Raw genomic sequence first — 19,218 nt, 5'->3', positions numbered from 1 at the left:
GATGCTCCATTGGCACTAACTTCTCCATGACAAATCCTTCTGCGTAATGCCTTTCAGCATCAAAAGAGCAAAAGTTCTTGGCCCCTACAAAGTCTCACAGCATAATGTAGTACTAGCTGTCAAATAAGAGTGGGAACAAAGAGAAATTAACTGAGGGTCATTTAAGCCTATGAAGTTAGAGATGAATGGAAATCTGAAGTGAAGCCCACTAAGCTCCTAGGAGTATCCAAGCCTCAAAACGGCAGGTTGGATCACTTACGCCAAAGCGTATCTTCAGCAGATTGTCTCAATCTTTCCTTCCTACGTGGCAGTCTCCATCGCTGCCACCTTTCCTATAGTGGATGCCACTAGCTGGAGTAGTCGGGGACAACAAGAGAAGGACCCTCAGCCAACCTTGACAAACTTGAGTTGAAGAATGACACAGCACCGCGTTCCATGCTGGCTCAGATCTCATAAATTAATGCTGTTTTAACTTTCTTTTTTTTCTTTTCATACCTTTTATTTCTAAAGCAAAAAAGGTATGTTTTTTTTATTTGTTTGTTTGCTTAGGCAGCGTGTAGCATCAGCCTGAAGCACAGAATTCCATATAACATAAACCTGAGTGGTTAGCCATATAAGAGGTCATCCAGTCAGCTGTCCTGTTATCTCTCAGCAGATATGAACTACCTCAAAATGTCTCCCAGTCGAAATAACTCTCATCATATCCTTAGAGTTAGAGATAGAGAGAGGGAGGGAGAGATAGAGAGAGAGAGGGAACCTGGACTGCCTCAAAGTATCTCGAGAGTGGAAATAACCCTCATCATATCCTTCGAGATAGGGTGAGAGGGTACCGGGACGCAGGATGGCACTCTAGTCACCCACCCAATGACAGTCCTTGGAAAAGGTATGCTTTGCATCATTTGAAATTGATTCAATTTCATAACGCATATGCCTGACTGAAAGAAGAGGATACGAGGAGGCTCCAGGAGACCCAAATGATCTCAGGATTCATGCCATGCAGGCGACAGGATAAGGTTTCATCACCATCCAAAAGCATGTAGGCGAGACAAGGTTTTAGCATTATGGGGATCCTCCCTGAAGTAGTGCTGTCCCAGCCAATTTTGTGGATAAGAAAAATTCAGTGGCATGAGCAATTACTCGTGAAGGCCTGCACCTGGCATTCTAGCATCGAATGTGAATTTTGCTCCTCATCTTTCAGTTCCTGCAGGAGATATAATGGATAACCAACTGTTGGCCTTGCAATTAATCTTTCTATTGCAATTCATCTCCATAGACTTATTTCGAACCAGAGTTGGTATTGCTTAATTCATCAATCAAAGTGCAAGCATGTCCAGATCCGCATCAAGGTAAACACAGGCATAACTATCAAATTAGCAAGCTAGGAATTTCAACCTTCCAATTTGAGGTGCATTTGATGCCGCCTGTAACACTCCCATAATCTTAGAAGAAGCTCAGGTTAAGTTTTGTTTGGTTGCTTGAGAGGAAAGTGGAAACCAAAATGGACAAAGAGTGAGGCTGCTGACATTCACACAATCCACACCTATTCTGTATATCATCATATCTCATACGAAAATTAGTAAGTCCATTTCGTCACGCCTGCTTTACGAATCCTGCCTCCACGAGATGGGGATTAATGAAGTTTCAAATAGAGAAGCTTGTGTGCAGGCTGAAGATTTCCAAATGAACACAATTCTTGGGAATTTTTTGTTGTAGATAATGCCTTTTGAAGGTAAGCATAACACACCGACGCATACATCCACAACAAACAGAGTGACCGCCAATGACAGTAAAAATTGACATCCAAGCAGTTTAATATAGATGCCATCGTAACAATTGACCGACAAATAACCTCTTGAGGAAAAAAATTTTGAGCAAGAAAAAACCATACAAACATGCATAGTTCAGGCATGCAGTGGCCAAGAGAGATTTATTAGGGGTTGATGAATAAATAAGAAGCACAAATTACATTGTCCACCAGAAGTAACATCCCTTTTATATCATTTCAGTTTATCAAAAAGCTTCTCCGCAGCCTGCATTTCAAGTGGAAATATTCAACATGAAGCAGTCTCACTCTATAACGCATAATGAAGTGGCTTGTTGCATTTTGTTGTGTTAGGCATTCCTTTTTTCAATGTCAGAAGATTAACTAAATATCATAACAGGTGAAAAATAGAAAACTAAGGGGAAATTCACTCACACATTGATCAACGCATTTCCAATAGTCAAAGTATTGACCGGTACAGTGCTTGTGCCCGGTTTCATCATCTTGGATTCTCTTGACACACTCCTGTATATCATGACAGTAATTAAAACCGTAATTCTAGACAAAATTGGAAATAAGCGAAGGGAAAAAGATTCAACAACTGCATAACTCTGAAGAAAGTTGCTTTTGAATCACAAGATCAGTAAAATCCTAGAAATAGAAGAGAGAGAGAATTTTCACCCTCATCCCAATAAAGAAAAAAAAGCTGATGCTCAGCCTCAAAAATCAGATGTAAGCATGAATTCTTGAAATCATAAAAATTTTAAACTACAACAAGCGCATGTGCCTAAGAGGCTTTGGAGAGTAGGAAGCAGCATTGGGAATGCGTGACCAGGTTTCCTTCACATATGGTGGGTCAGTCAATCAATAGGCCTTGGGTTACAAGTCCTTGTGAAAATAAAAATTGGTCTGGCCACTTTTTTTTAACAACCTGATGCAAGTAGAGATTATAACAAAGGAAATGGTTACACTTACAAATATATTATTAGTACAGATAGCATGCAGGTACAAAAGAGATAACGATATTGAGCATATTTCATCAACCATGTAATCTATCACCCGCGATATTCAATCATTTAAATCCTTACAATTACACTAGAAAATGCATCAAGTTTTCAGTTAAATAAATGACTGACTTTCAAAGGGATAAATATGTTTACATTATTTTACATTAATATTGCAGTCCAATTAACAATAAGTTTTCTTCAGATTAATAATTATCATCAAGCTTTCTGCCATTTCGGTATATATTCAGAATTGATGTACTCAAAGAATATAAAAGAATTAAGCTAGAATATACCAATGAAGAAATTACTGGTCATGAAGCATCTCAAAACTAGGGGAATAGTGAAGCTCCCAGCTAGTGGAATCAAGGATAAGCTGATGTTGGAGGAAGCTGAAAGCTTTCGTGATTAAGGGCATTGATAGCAAAGGCAACGAAATGATTAAAACTTATGAACATCATGGTTGGGACTGGTGGATATAGATTTGATTAAACAATGATAAGGAGAAAAATAAGCAGGCACAGGCAATAAGATGCTCAAAAGGAAAATTATGGCTGCAAACTCGATAACCAGCACAACCTACCTTCCCCGATGACAAATCAAATTGAAGCTAATGACAACAACAATAGACCTGGATCATTGCTAAAGAGTAAAACCAGAAAATAAAAGAAATCTAAGAAACCATTTGACTGAGTGACAACTGATATGTAAACCACCTGTGATGCACATCAACAACTTGAACAGCATGTGATCATGTCTCTAACCCTTATATCCACTGGTAGGGAGATAAGAACGATATTTCCTAATAGGCAAGTGATTGCAAATAGCAGGGATTGATCCTGTCTTACATTGAGAATTATGTCCTAAAGATGAGGAAAAAAACTGACAGCATGGAACAGCAGTCACAATTTTTGGCCCGACTAAACCCAATTTGAACATGATTCAAGTCATGCAACATGTCAGATCTATATCAGGCATCACGACAGAAATATTAAGCAGGCAAGATTTAGATCAAGAAGCCTGATTCTTGTCCAGTCAATGCTTTTAAGCTCGGTGTTGTAATAATAAAACGCATTCTAGTGGTACAATAATAAAAGACCCAGTTACAAAGTGTGACACTCCAGGCTCCATGAACCAGAAACAAAACTTGCCATCTCATTTTATGCATCAAAAGGAACTTCCAATCTAAAATTATCAGCAAAAAGACAATGGTCAAGTGTGTGCCAGATACACTTGCCATCTCATAATGGAAATGCAACACGCTGCAGCAAGGATACATGGTTTTTTAAAAGCCTGCTCTTTCCATCTCCCTTTCTTCTCCTTGTATGTTTGTCCCCCTCCCCTCTTTTATTTCTCATTTTTCTCTGTTTTTTCCTTCTTTTGTTTCCCCCTCCAATTGGCAAGATCAAAATCACTATATACCCCTGATGTAATCATTTAGTAGCAACACCAATGCGCAGATCAAAGTCAAGGTAATCTTCGTATAAATTCTATGCAAAATTGAATTTGTTTTAATAATTGTGAACATGATTTACTTTTCTTTACTTTTTTCTTATATTTGTTGCTCGTAGGATTTCATTCTTGGGTCATTTGTGTGGCCAAAGAAAAGGGTTGGTCAAATGCTATGTAAGCTGTTTGTCAACCTGCTGCCCAGAAAGAACTTGGCAGTGTCGACCATCTAGTGGTTCGGGTTGGGTTTGAGGTGAGCACATAACAAATTGTACACGAAGCTGACTGACCTGCCACTTTCCATTGGAGTAACATATTTCGGGTTGGCCTTGTTAATGGTGATTAGTTAGGAATTAGATGTAAAAAGAAGGCTTTCTCTTCAAAATGGATTCCATTTTAGCTTTACTTCAAAAATGAATTTCCAATTACCCTTAATATGTTTTGATTGGGTGACCAAGAACATCAATGGGTTACTGTCTCCTTCAAGGGAAAATATCATGATATCCTAACTGAATAATAACTTGCACATGATATGCATCTTTTAGTACCTTAAAAATGATATTTTCCAGCATATGAAATGGATAGAAGCCCCTGAGTTTTTACAATGAAAAGACAAACATAGACAGACCAAATATCAAGATATGTCCCACCAATGGCTCATGTACTTACCAATAACTCATCTGTCATAGTGCTGGACAGACAGAATGGATGGATGATATGGTAATTGTCATTTTTTCAGACTGCATATAATATTTATTTAAACTTTTATCACCAGATAATTACGATAATAGAATATGCTTATGCGACTAAAAAAATTGACTACTATGGACTATCAACTCAAAAATTAACAACATGGCATCTGATAATATGGAAATATTTTCAAACAATTCATATTGTAGACAAGTTCCATGAACAGCCTAACTAGGGTTGGAATTGGGACTAGGCCAACACGAGGCTTGTCATGCAGGGTTAGCTTCGGGTCAAGATTTGGAGCCCGATGCAGCCCAAAGCTTACTACCTAATTCCCCCAATCCTACTTCTCCCTCCCCATGCAAGCCCCATATCCAATACCACCTCTCCTCCCTCTCTCTCTCTCTCCCTCCCCCCCCCCCCCTCCCAAGCTTTCCCCTTCCTCCTCCCGCCCTTCCTCTCAACCTCCATCTCCTCTCTCTGACATCTCTTCATTTCTCTTTTCTCTGATGTAAATATAGGGGACACCCATGGCTACCCTCTCCCCTATCACTCAATCAATGCTACCACTACCTCCTCCCAATGTCTTTCCGTTGCTCCTCTATCCCCCTCTCATCACCTCTATCCCCCTCTCATCATAGATGAACACTGTAAGTGCCAGGTTCCAGATTCACTGCCACATCCACTCCCATGCCCCCCCCCCCCAACCTCACCCCCTCAATCATGGTCAAGCCAGCACCAATGCCCAATTCCAAATCCGCTACCACCTCCACTCAAAGAAAAAGAAAAGCCACAGGTAATCACTTATACATTATATTCTGTTTTCTGTTTCATCTATCACTATGGAATTTAAGGTGCCAAATTATCAGTTGTTTTAGTAATCACACGAGCTACAGTGCCCAATTCCAAATCCGCCACCACCTTCACTCAAAGAAAAAGAAAACCACAGGCAATCACTTATACATTATTTTCTGTTTTCTGTCTCATTTATCACTATGGAATTTAAGGTGCCAAATTATCAGTTGATTTAGCAATCACACAAGCTACATGGCACCAGATGTCAGGTTAGCACACCTCATGCTGCTGAGAGCTATTGTGTGAGTCAATTTTGTGGTTGCCCCATTAAGATAGTCATTACAATTAACTAGAAAATTAGAGATGTGGAAGTGGTTCAAAAGAAGTGAGAGATTAAAGCAAAGCTTGTCAATTGACATAAGCTTTATAAGAGTGCTGGCCTTGCAAACTACTGTATCATTGTAGCCAAAAAAGAGAGAGAGAGAGAGAAAAAAAAAGTTCCATGATATGGGAGATTTAACAGCACATCTAAGTAAACTTTATGCCCAAAGCCACTTAACCACTTCCTTTGGTACCAGTCTTTCTTTATTGGTATACTAATATTCATTTTCTGATAATATTTTTTATGTTGAAAATCTCAAATGCACTGTTTAATAAGTCCACTGGATTATGACAATCATCTCAAATTCATTCATCCAAAGTTTACTCCATTAATGGTCATACACAACATGCATGCATGCAAATATTTATACACGTTCATTCTGTATGTATGTATGTATGCGTGTCTGTAGGGACTGTGAATTTACATATGTTCTGTGCAAAGCTGTTTAAGAAAATGCTATGCAATACCCGATATTCATATAAGGCTTTTACACATCTAGGCTGGCAACGTTCCTCAAGATACTTCTTCGGATCAACGAGCTCCTCATCGGCCCTGAACAGAAAAACAAATCCCGCATATGAATTTGAAGCACGAACAGGTGTAGGCTCAGTGCATTTTTTTGCTGAATGACTATACCGTAAAATACAAATCTTATCACAACCATGTGAAGTTCTCTTTATAAATTTATTTACAGAGTTCAACTGCTACCAAAGGATGCCTTCAAAACAAGCTTTTGATTCTTTTCTTGAAAATTCCTTGTCTGGATGTGCAACAAAGGAGCAACAATTTGCCAGGGTTGAGATGTATGCAGTCATCTAATTATAACTAGGTCGGTCAAAAGCCGTAGCCAGTTAAAGCAAACGTTAAAGGTTGCTGGAGGCAGAAATGAGTTCACAAAACATGAATGTACGAGAATCAATCTAGGAAAAGCTCTCATGACAACACATAATTCCTTCCAGATTTATGAAACTATAGAAGATCCTCCTTGTCAACTCTCTGGTCCCAGGTGCACATTAGATTGTTCTGTGCTCAAGACCCCCGATAACAATAGATCGGAATCGAAACATTGCATCCTACAATAACTACTGCATTCATTATAGTTGTCTTCCATTTGTTTTAAATCCAATTATCTATACTCCCCATGCCTATGGATTCAAGAAGATGGGAAGAAAAATACACGCTCATAAAACTTTTATAAAAAAAACAATCAACAGTGGACGGGGAAATTTTTGTTTTTTTAACAAAAAAGAAAGAAAAACAAAGGCAATGAGCTAGATTTAAACACTCACATGGAGAACAAAATCAAGAACTGGCAATTGACCCGGCGATTCCTCCTGAAAATATTCAAGAAAAAAAAAATCACTTCTTTTACAGTTTAAGCATCAAATTCCATGACAATTTCGCATAAACAAAAAGGGCTCGATCTATGCAAATCTTTGATTGCCGGAATTGGAATTGGGATCGACACGATGAAAAGATTTGAGGAACTGAGATCGTGGATCGTGTGAATGCGATCAGGAATTCTTACCTTTTTGACTGGATGGCTTCGGGCGCGGACTTTTGGACGGCTCCTGAACTGCTTGGGGAGGGGCGCAGATGAACCCTAGAAGAGGCGACCGATTTATTATTCTCGTCCGGTAGATCCAATTTGGTGGCGTTCGATCTGGACCGTCCAAACCGTGGATTTCAATGGCTGCGAGGACACGGTTCGATCCGGTAACTCCGGTTCGGACTTCTGAAGGCGGAGTGAACGGAACCGAGAATAAGTTACAGGCACGGAAATTTTACGTCCGACGTGGAGAGCGAGCGGATCGATTGCCACTTGTTTTATTTCGTGAACTCAGATGAAACGGGGCCCTGAAAAAGCTACGGAAAGCACCAATCTTTTTTTTTTGTCACGTAAATTATGGAAATGATGTGAACGAATTCTGCGCATGCCATGCACATGCTTGTTTAAAGGAGAGTATTGCATGGATAACTATGAAAGCATCCTTATTTGAGCTGGACTTGGATAGAAATGAAGCATATTGCACAAGCCTTCTTTTTTTTTTTGGAATAGTTATGGAAGATATAAATAGATGTGATCCAAAATGAAGTTGATGAACATAAGTACAAAATTGTATGGGCTTCTTTATCCTCAAATCAGATGTTGTTTAATTGACCCTCATTTCTTTGTGCACTTTTTTTTACTAAGATTATAACAACTTATAGCCTCATCCAAAAAAACTAGCCAAAATGTATTATTTGAATTATTTAGTCTCATATAAGTATCCATAATCTATCCATTGCATAGTCGATGTGAGACAAAATGTACATTCGCTCCATTGCTTCGTGACATTTGGATGATAACAAGGGATGGAAGTGTTGTTCTGGCTAAGCATGTGTTTAAAGAAGCTAATGGGGCTGTTTATTGAGTAGCCACCCACGTGGCTGACCATGCCAGCAGTACTATATGGACAAGGGAGGAGGAGCTGCTTCGGAAGCTCCGTGATATTTTGTTTTTTAACTTTATTGGGTATATTCGTACACATGTTGTAGGAATTATCCGTCATAGCTAAAAAAAAAATGTACATTCACAAAACAGATCTTCACATTCTCCTTTATTTAAGTTGTAGTCTCCTTTCCATGCTAAGAGTTCAAATTAATTCACATCTAATCATAAATACCACAAATCTAATTTATGCTTATATTTCATTGTCATCTAGTCTATATGGATCATTAGGACGAATCTACTCTAATACTATTTATAATACTCTAGAATCATACCCTAAAAAAATTAACCGAAAAGTATTATTTAAATTTTTTATTTTCGATAAGCACAGAGGAAGGATTAAATATAAATCTTCTGTATAGGCTCTCACAAAGATAAAAATCAACTCATGCACTATAAAACCTAGCAGTAAGAAAATCTGGGAATAGAATAATAAATATGAATCCACTTGCCTTTGTCAAGCTCTCCTGGCTGCCATGGTCTCTATCTCTTAAAAAATACATAAATATATTCATATTTATTAAAATCATATATAGTGAAAGAGATATAGTTTCAAGGATTTTAATTGGAATTGCATGCTATCAACATCTCAAGTTTTGCAAGACAAGATGCAACCGCTGCCCATTGGAATGCTTTTCCATTTATTTTATTTTATTTTAGTTCGATAGAGGCGGGCCTAAGAAGTAAGAAAGAATCAACGTATCAGGAAAGGGCACCCTGAAGAATTGATATAGAAAAGCAAATTCGCAAGGCAACATATAATCCCTTGTAAATCAATTAGTAGATTGATCACCTTCCCTAAAATATGTGTTGCTTGAACGGATAGTAAAGCATTATTGATCTGCAAAACATCCTTTAAAATGGGAAGATGATGAGAGAAGACATAGAATCTCAATTTACCCAGTGAAAAATTATGAGATTTTGCTTCGAAACGTAATAATTTAACCTAGAGTAAATAGATTAGTTTGCTTCTACTCCTCTTAATTTACTTCATTGTAAATTACTCCATCTTGCATTGTAGAGTAATTTATTCCTAAATTTTGTGGAGTATACGAGGTTGAAAAGCAAAAGTTGCCTACCAAATTTTCATAAATATCCCTTTTATTCTTTTAAAAAAGTAGTTTAACTCACGTACTCCAATAAGTTTTTTGATTGAAAAAATGGTGGAATAGCTAAGTTAAATGAATTTTTCCCTTTTTCCATTTTCAAAAGTAGCCCAAGAGAGTCCCCTACTCCCCTTCAATCTATACATAAGAAGCTTTGAATATATACATCCCTACACATAGCTCTTCTCATGTAGCTTTTAATTCTGCAAGGGGCGCAAAAAAAGATTATAAAACAAAGAAAAGCAAAGTAAAAATACTCATGTTTATCGTAATAGTTACATTGTCCGATTTCATAAAATGATAGGCAGGCATAGATGAAAACTTCATATGGTAGATAATGTATGATAGCTTCTTGTTGGAATGGTCCCAAACTTGTTCAAAAAAGATATTTAGTGTTTGTTGCCATGGTCCCCCCATATCGACTAGACTAGGGACACCAAATGGGTTTAAAGATGAACGATCCTCCATCCAATAGTTTAAGCTCTCAACCTGCAAGTCTATGACTTGCGGTATAAGAATTAGGCTCAGTGCATCATAACTCTATGAGTGAGATGGATTCTTACCATTGAGTAGGGAAGAGAGGGGACCTAGGGAGCATAGGTGTCCCCTCGCTGCAACTAATGAATGGTTGTATGGTCAAGTGTGACCTAGACCACATTTGTAAGAAGTGAACGGAGTAGATTGGATGGAGAAGCATCATAGTCTCACATCAATTGGATTGGGAGTACCACAGATTTAAAGTTCTAATAGCTTAAACTTTTACCATAGCTTGTTTCGCAAAATTTGTTTAGCAATCGTAAACTTGTTTTAAATCACATGCTAAATGAATATGAAATGTGGTTACCATAGTTGGCCTTTCTTGGAGGAAGCTTTACCATGTCCTTTATATTAGTGAAGTAGATATAATTATTAGATTACTTAATAAAAAAAAGGAGATATGACCTCAGGGATCTTCAATTGCAGGCACGCAGCACAAGTCCCAACTCCCAAGCCATGCACGTTTCCGACACGATCACCGTCCATCCGGGGAGTAAAAGTACCACGTGAACAGAAGCACGTCGTGAGCATAATACCTATTGAATTTGGAGCCCAGCTTTGATTAAATTAAGCACGATTAGACCGAGGAGAGTGGATAAATTAAAGGCCAAAACGTGGAAACATCGCCATGAGACGCCTCGTGCGCGCCAGCCTTCCCGGTTCCCACGCACCCACGCACCGATCATGATTCCAGCTCTTTTTAGTCCGTGTGCTCTGGGCACATGAGCTGTGAATTCCACAAAACTATTAAGCATGTGAGGAGATGGATCTCCGAACATTTACTTCTAGAGGACGTCAGACACTTATTATAAGAGTGTCCTGTGTTTTAGATTGGCTATGTATTTCAGAAGATGAATAGAGCTGCTGACTGAGTCGTCTTCTTTGCTACTAAGAATTTTTGTGGGCTCACTGTGTACCTGTTCTTCCACCGTTGTGGAGTATTTTGGCTTGTGACTCTGTTGGTAATTCTCACGCAAAATTAGTGTGAGCGGTCAGTTTATCTAAAAAAAATAAAAAAGCACGTAAGCAGCTCCACTCTATCTTAGATTACCAAAAATTATGATAAATTGTTACAAAGGAGTGGGAAAATGAAAAGGATATACATTTACATAATCCTAACTTGGATATACAATATTCTATATCCAATTGATTTTATATTTTATTCTTTTTGATCTTTCTTTTAAACAAACGATTCAAAGTTAGACGAAAGATAGTTTGTGTGGGATGATGCAGTAGTCATGTATGTTTAAATGAATAATCACTTTTCCAGCTATTTTCTTATGGATGATTGGCTCCTAAAATGCTACGTGAACATATTTTTGCAGTCTACCTAGCAAGGCAAGTATGGACCCAAACTTTAGCCAAATTCGATTTTTCAAAACTATTTAATAGAATCTAAACAATATGACATGATTAGATGGATTAATTATGAAATGATTTTTTGTAGGTGTAGAATCTAGGGCACCTACATGCCCTAAACATTTCCAATCAAAAATTAAACTAGTTTATGGGACAAATGGGTAAATCTTAAGCACACTCTCAAAAAACTAACCAACGGCTTAACTCTGCTAATATACAAAAAAATATTGACATAATGATAAATCATCTCCACTGCCTCTATTAAGATTTAAATGATAATTACCCAACCACATGTATGGGATCGAAAGGATGTTAATAATACTAAAAGTAGACATTTTATTTCGGTTCTTTCATTCAGAATCAAACGTTTGCAGGAGTATATGGCACTATTAACAAAAAAAGTATTGAATTAGAAAAGATACAACCCTATATCATCATACGCGCAACTTATAAAATGCTCTAAGATGCTTAATAATTTCATACACATGCAATTATTATTATTATTTTTTCAATATTTTAAGTACAAATTTTTTTTTTGGATCCATCAACAATTACTAGGCGACTTAACATTCTGCAGCTACCCGTTATGTATGCTGCCAATTTTTAGATAAATACTAATTTCTTTCTGCTCTTTATAAGAGAATTTTTTGTATACGAATAAATAAGAGATTTATAGAGTTTTTTTTTACATCGGCTACTCACACTAATCTCGCGTAAGCGCTAGCATAAAAAAGATACGATACAGAGATGAAAAAACAGATACAAAATGGGTCCAAAATTTTTTTCTAAAACGATGAAACCCAATCTACAAGCAAAATTTTTTTTTTTTCTATTGCACTCCATGCTCTACAAGCAAAAAAAAAAAAAAAAAAAGGTACGGTTCCGCTCGGCCCACCCCGGATGACTCGCTATAGCTGATCCTACGGCCGATACCTCTCGAAACTTTCCCATCCGATGGCGGTCTTTCCGCAGGCCTATCCACGCCAGCTCCCCACACCCTCCTCCCCCCCCCCCTTTTTTTTATTAATATTTTTTTAATTTTTAAAGCGCGGCGCAAATGATTCACTCAAAAATTTTGTGGAAGACAAGTTTAGGCAAGTTCATTCGAATTTTCCTCCACGCCTCCCGGCTCTATATATAAGGCTCTCGCCTATCTTTCCCCTTTCGTATAGCCGTTCCTTCGGAATCGCCCCCATTTTTCTTCGGAACAAAGGTTAGCTGGTCTCTTCTCTTCTACTCTTCTCTCCCGATCTCTCGATTTCATGGAAAATAGCTTTGATTTGGAGGATCTGTAGCTTCTTTAGTGCTTGATAAAGAAATCTATTAGTTCATGATGTCATTTTGGGATCTGTGATTGTTTTAGATCGAGAAATCGGAGATCGAGCTCCGATCGAAAGGATATTGGGTTGTGAGGGTTTTCTTTGGAGTCTTTCTTTCCTTCCTTTTTTTAAATCTGCTGGTTAGATCGAGTAATTGGAAGTGAGATATCGAGACAGGTTGACGGTCCGTTTGTTAAGCTTGCTTTTTATGCGAAGATTTGTTGTTTCGTTGACGGATTTTTGAAAGCTCTTGTCGAACCGGTGGTTCCAGTCAGAGGTACTTTTTTTGGTGGATTTTATTGACTCTGCTTGATATTTTCAACTCTACTTGCCTGGTTTCTTTCGTGCGTGCACGACTTTGTTGATAAATTTCTGATTATTTCTGTTGGTGAGCTCGTTCTATACTGTTTTGCTTCCAATTTGATATGTTTTCGTGAGGACTTGCTTTATTGATTCCTATGAAATCATAACACTCTTTCAGAATTAACAATGGATCGAAGGCTATGGTCTCCTGATGCCACCAATAAATGAGATTATTGGTGCGGCATTGAAAATTGCCAGCAATTCTTTCTTGTGTCTCACAGAAATTTGCTTATAAGTGTTTCAATGTATTTTCGCTCATCTTATAAGGCACATTTGAAACACCTGGGATTGCTATTTGAATATTTAGGTTCTCTTTGTGTAAGGAGACTCGATGCTTTTGATGAAAAAGATAAGATTTTTTTATCTTTCGGTTTAACATCAAAACAGAAGGTAAATGTCCATCACTCACAATGGTATATGTTGCTTTAATGAAGTGCACGTTCAGCAGATCTTTGGCGGATGGCTGATGCCGAGGATATCCAACCTCTCGTCTGCGACAATGGTACTGGAATGGTCAAGGTCAGGCAATCAATCCCATCTCTATATTGCTCCCATATGATTGTTATCAACTGCCTGGCTACATATTCATGTATCTCATTCATCCTGCAGGCCGGCTTTGCTGGAGATGATGCACCTAGGGCAGTTTTTCCTAGCATTGTAGGCCGACCTCGCCACACTGGTGTCATGGTTGGGATGGGCCAGAAGGATGCCTATGTAGGTGATGAGGCCCAGTCGAAAAGAGGAATCCTTACCTTGAAGTATCCGATCGAGCATGGTATTGTTAGCAACTGGGATGACATGGAGAAAATCTGGCATCACACCTTTTACAATGAACTCCGTGTCGCCCCTGAGGAGCACCCTGTGTTGCTCACTGAAGCTCCTCTCAACCCCAAGGCAAACAGAGAAAAGATGACCCAGATTATGTTTGAAACCTTCAATGTGCCTGCCATGTATGTTGCCATCCAGGCCGTCCTCTCCCTCTATGCCAGTGGTCGCACAACTGGTAAGTATAATTGTCCGTGAATGAAATCTTCTGCCTCATGTTCTTCTCTGTCTGAGTTGGTTGCACTCTTTTGCTTGCAGGTATTGTGCTGGATTCTGGTGATGGTGTGAGTCACACCGTCCCAATTTATGAAGGATATGCTCTCCCTCATGCCATCCTTCGTTTGGATCTTGCTGGTCGTGATCTGACCGATGCCTTGATGAAGATCCTTACCGAGAGAGGTTATTCCTTCACTACCACTGCAGAACGGGAAATTGTCAGGGACATGAAGGAGAAGCTTGCCTATGTTGCCCTCGACTATGAGCAAGAGCTGGAGACAGCTAAGAGCAGCTCCTCTGTCGAGAAGAGCTATGAGCTGCCTGATGGGCAGGTGATTACCATCGGGGCAGAGAGATTCAGGTGCCCGGAGGTGCTCTTCCAGCCGTCCCTGATCGGCATGGAAGCTGCTGGAATCCATGAGACCACTTACAACTCCATCATGAAGTGTGATGTGGATATCAGAAAGGATCTGTACGGCAACATTGTTCTCAGTGGTGGTTCAACTATGTTCCCTGGTATTGCCGATCGTATGAGCAAGGAAATCACGGCCCTTGCCCCGAGCAGCATGAAGATTAAGGTGGTTGCCCCTCCCGAGAGAAAGTACAGTGTCTGGATTGGAGGTTCTATCCTTGCCTCTCTTAGCACTTTCCAGCAGGTAAATACTCATACCTTCCCAGCATGGAAAGCCTATATTCTTATAAAACAGTCAATTTACCATTTTGTCAGATTTTGCTTCCTCTCGTATGTTTTCTTGTTTCCTTTTGTTTTTAGATCAAAGTTATAGGTTTCATTTTGTACATTAAAATTGGCATACATGGCTGTCTCCAACTTGTATAACACTATTCTGTCTGTTAACTTTGGATCAACAGATGTGGATATCAAAGGGAGAGTACGATGAGTCTGGTCCTTCGATTGTTCATCGGAAGTGCTTCTAAATTCCCAGGGTTATTGTCTCTTCTCTCTTCAAGCGGCTTTTGAGTGAGTCATATAAGCTTTTCTAGTTGAGATTGTTGTGGTTTTCTTGAGGATCTGTTAAATTTGCTTGGGTCATGTATACTTAGATATTATCAGTATATTTCATGGATGCTATTAGATCAGCACTCGATCTTCATTCTTATTTTGTTCCAGCCGTGTAGGCTGTTGCTGTATGGTAGTACTAGCAGAGTATCTAATTATCAAATTTGGTTTTTGGTTTTTAGATCTAGCAGCTTGATGTACCTGTCTATTTATTTTTAATTGCTTGTTAATATGTTGTGTGTCGAAGTTTGAGGCACTGAATTTTTATCATTCACCTACAAATATATTTGTGATGGTATGGGTAAGTCGTACACACAGGTCAAGATATATGATCAATGACGATGGAACCCTCTTTTTGCAAACAATCCTATTACTGGAAATTTAACATTATTTGCCTACCATCCTTGAAGGTGTCTTCATTATTTTTTAACAGCGCGAATCAATGATGCATATAGCAAAGCATGCAACTGGTGCATCAGCATGTGGCAGGCTGTATTTTTGCACCCTTGCCTGTCCGACCTGATGAATAAGACTTTTTTTTTCATAGAGGGGACCATGAGGCAGCGGCTACAGCTGCATCTTTAGTAAGGTAAGGGGGGACGGATTGCTTGGTCTAGAACTATGGACCACTAGGGCATATGTTCTTCGTTTGGGAATCTATTTGATAGCTCCATGTGTGGTCGTATTCTGAGCTGTTGCTAACCAAATCCTGCTGCTTTCAAATAATAGCCACAATGAGATTTTCTGGTTCCCATGGTTCTGGTTTCATGATGCTTCCTGGAGATGGAAACACGTGGCATCATCAGGCTTCAGCTGAGGCTTGGAGAGATGAAAGTAGTTTTAATTCTCGGTACCTAGAAGGCTTAGATGCCATTTGATCCTCCAGTCAAACTTCTCCCTGCATATAATTAATTGTCAGGCAAATAATCGCCCTTCTAGCTTGGGATTTGGGTCATAAGTCTGCATCTTGAAGGAAGAAACAGGATCACTGGACCTGCAATTAGATTCGAGCTGGTTGTTTGGGAACAAAATATAGCTTGATTATAGTGAGTGATTACCTTTAGGAAAGGTTCCGCTCACTTTCTTGACTCGCACTGTCAAATGTTGAATCTGTGGCTGATGAGCATCTTGCATTTCCTGCCTGTGGGAACTGCGCCCTCACTTGCATGACTTTACACTGTAATCTGTAGGAAAGTGAATTTAGCCTGTATGAAATTGTTAAGCTTGTTGAATGGTTTAATATGTTTCACTTCCTTTTGTAAAATTTTTTTATTATTTTTTTATATTTTTTCTTGCAAATTTTTTATAAAAAGTTTTTGTAAATTCTATTTTTCTAATAAAGGCCGGATAGCTTTGCCTCCTTCTTCATCATCATAAAAATAAAAATAAAAAATAAAAAAAAAACTGAGCCTAGCATGAGCATCTAAAGTTCTGAATACGAGTCCCATGGTCTGCTGTGTATTGCATCGAGTCCCAGTAATGGATGTAAATCTCAACCATGTTTCAGAGAATGATGTATTCTGAAGGTGGATTCCTCTATCAAAATGAGATATTATGTCTGTTATGCTGTAACACCTGATTCCATAATCTTCTGCTACATTCAGGCTGTTTCGACACCACTCCATCATGTGTGCAGGAAAGTTGGGACTGTGGCTTTTTTAGTTTCTACATGCTTTCTCGGCAACTCCGTACTGGATTCAAATTTGAAACAACTCGTAAAAAAGGTTCTGGGATGCCAAAAGATGGCCAGTCATCAATTTTTTCTTCATAAAGAAAAGGGGTCAACCGGTCTGCATTGCATTTTTCATCTTATGCAAGCCCTCAATATATCAAAAAATAGGCAATTGTTCCAACTCTTGTCAGGATCCTCACTCCACTAAATGGTTGCCTCTCGGATCTGGTCTATTATGCTTTTTGATGAACATGCTTCAAGGTTGAAGCTCCACCTCTCTTTATTAGATAAAAGTAGACATCGAGCTCTAAGTTCTTTCGTTCAAAACAAGAATTTTACCAAATTAGCCAATTGCTGATTTTGTGGCTGAACTAGGTGAAATGATCACTTCTTATAATCAATCTTTTGAGTCAGCAGGATTTGTGCAGAAGAAGCGTTTTTTGGAACAACATAGACCTCCATAGCTAGAGAGGAATTGGCTTATTGTATGTTTGATTGGTCGAAAACTATGGAGTGGGAGAAAAAAAAAGGAGGAAAAATGTTTTCTTGAAAGAGAAAAAATCTAGTTAAATTTGGAATTCTTTTGTGTTATTTTAGCTTTCTATTATCTAAATAGTTAGAAAGTTCAACGTTTTCCCTACTATTTTGGTATTCCAACCGACTTTCGAAAGTAAATAAAAGAAGATCGACAGTGTTGATTTTAAGATACTAGCGATGTGGAGTTTCCTATATTAATCAATCTTTTAGCTTCTCACTAGTATCGCCACAGTATTCTTAAGCCATTGCGCGGCCAAACGCAAGACGCAACATGCTATTCCTATATTACACCAGCCATCACAATGCCATACGTGCTATTGTCATTGTGAAATAACATGCAGCAAGACGAGTAGACACGGAGGATGCAGCAACAGGACACGAAGCTGGGAACACACGCCGAGAACATTAAAACATAATCCTAGTATCCTACATTTGACAACATAAAAACTGATTAAAAATTTGCATCCCTTCTCGAAGCCCTAAGCTCCAACCCTGTAATTTGAAATTCTGATCGTAGCTTTGATTGTTTGATCGTAGCTTTCATTGTTTGAGATGGCAACAACCAAGCAGACGGCTTGGAAGTCCACCGGCGTCAAGGCCCCCGCAAGCAGCTGGCGATGAAGGCGGCCCGGAAGTCGGCCTCGACCACCGGCGGTGTGAAGAATCCCCACTGCTTTCGCCTTGGCACGGTGGCACTGCGGGAGATCCGCAAGTACTAGAAGAGCACGGAGCTCCTCATCCGCAAGCTCCTCTATAGCGCCTCATCCGTGAGATAGCCCAGGACTTCAAAACTGACCTCCACTTCATAGCTCCGCTGTTGCCGCCCTCCAGGAGGCCGCCCGCGCATATCTCGTCGGTCTCTTTGAGGATACCAACCTTTGTGCCATCCACACCAAGCGTATTACCATCATGCCCATGGACATTTAGCTCGCCCGTCGGATCCGTGGCGAGAGGGCATGATCTCGTTCCATCTTAGAGCAATGGATGTTTCCCTTCAAGCCTTGTATCTGCTTTGAATTTTTCTTGAAATTTTAAGGTTTTCAGATCCCGCCATTGTGTTTCGTGGTGGTAGTTTCTCAATTGACTTTTTCAGCAATGGGACCGACAGGACAATCTTATAATAGCTTGTTGCCTACTTTTCCTCCGTGTTTTTTACCCCTTTTCTCCTCTTCTTTCTCACCTTGTGGAGGGAAATCATGATGTGGTGGCTTGGTTTGCTTTGTGGGACATTTTATATGTGTTTTTTGTGCTAGGGAAGTATTTCCATCCAAAATTACTTTTCGCGATCAAGTACTTCTTGTAGGTATGAAATTAGTACAGCCCGAAGTTCTAAATAACAAATAATACCAACTGCTTTTAATGTGAAATGATATACTCCTCCTTCTTTTCTTCTTCTTTTTTTTTTCTTTTTTTTTGAAAAAAATAGAAGGGGAGAGAGAAAACCTCACCCATAGCAGCCCCCATTGGATCCCTATTTTACCAAAAAATATTCGATGCAGACCGCAAGTTTCCGCATACCCTCTCCGACTCATGAGTTTCTTTCACTGAATTCCTCACCTACGTGTGAGTACGTCATCCCAGCGCCACCTCGATACCAGCGGACCAGTAGCGCTTCCATCAAAAGCATCCCGATGTGGATATTCGGTCTCCAAATTTAATCGACATCTGCGTATTTCTTATATACTCCTCTTTG

The 19,218-nt window shown here is 39.2% G+C and overlaps 2 protein-coding genes and 1 pseudogene across 4 annotated transcripts; 2 read left to right on the top strand and 1 right to left on the bottom strand.

Moving 5' to 3' along the window:
- Positions 1–1,771: 1,771 nt before the first annotated feature.
- LOC103703164 (cytochrome b-c1 complex subunit 6-1, mitochondrial-like) lies at positions 1,772–7,735 on the bottom strand. Its single transcript, XM_039130714.3, has 5 exons — positions 7,611–7,735; positions 7,372–7,416; positions 6,550–6,634; positions 2,198–2,287; positions 1,772–2,030 (listed from the first exon to the last, which is right to left on the bottom strand). Coding segments are annotated over exons 2-5 (210 nt in total). The 5' UTR covers positions 7,374–7,416; positions 7,611–7,735; the 3' UTR covers positions 1,772–1,997.
- A 4,885-nt stretch (positions 7,736–12,620) lies between these two features.
- LOC103703166 (actin-101-like) lies at positions 12,621–15,497 on the top strand. Of its 3 annotated transcripts, none has more exons than XM_008785920.6 (5): positions 12,621–12,788; positions 13,692–13,776; positions 13,867–14,260; positions 14,341–14,954; positions 15,169–15,497. In XM_008785920.6, the coding sequence occupies exons 2-5, from the start codon at positions 13,717–13,719 to the stop codon at positions 15,232–15,234; spliced, it is 1,134 nt and encodes a 377-aa protein (XP_008784142.1). In that variant the 5' UTR covers positions 12,621–12,788; positions 13,692–13,716; the 3' UTR covers positions 15,235–15,497. The 3 variants fall into 3 exon arrangements, with proteins under 3 accessions (XP_008784142.1, XP_088565743.1, XP_088565742.1); XM_088709617.2 differs by having other exon boundaries at positions 12,634–12,788; positions 13,706–13,776; XM_088709616.2 differs by having other exon boundaries at positions 12,780–13,171.
- A 2,451-nt stretch (positions 15,498–17,948) lies between these two features.
- On the top strand, positions 17,949–18,662 carry LOC113462472 (histone H3.2-like; annotated as a pseudogene).
- Positions 18,663–19,218: the final 556 nt, after the last annotated feature.

Source organism: Phoenix dactylifera, chromosome 13, assembly GCF_051530095.1.
Source record: "Phoenix dactylifera cultivar Ajwa chromosome 13, Ajwa_hap1_PhDact_Kaust_v1.1, whole genome shotgun sequence".
Classification (NCBI taxonomy): Eukaryota; Viridiplantae; Streptophyta; class Magnoliopsida; order Arecales; family Arecaceae; genus Phoenix; species Phoenix dactylifera.
This window is presented reverse-complemented; position numbering and strand designations above follow the sequence as displayed.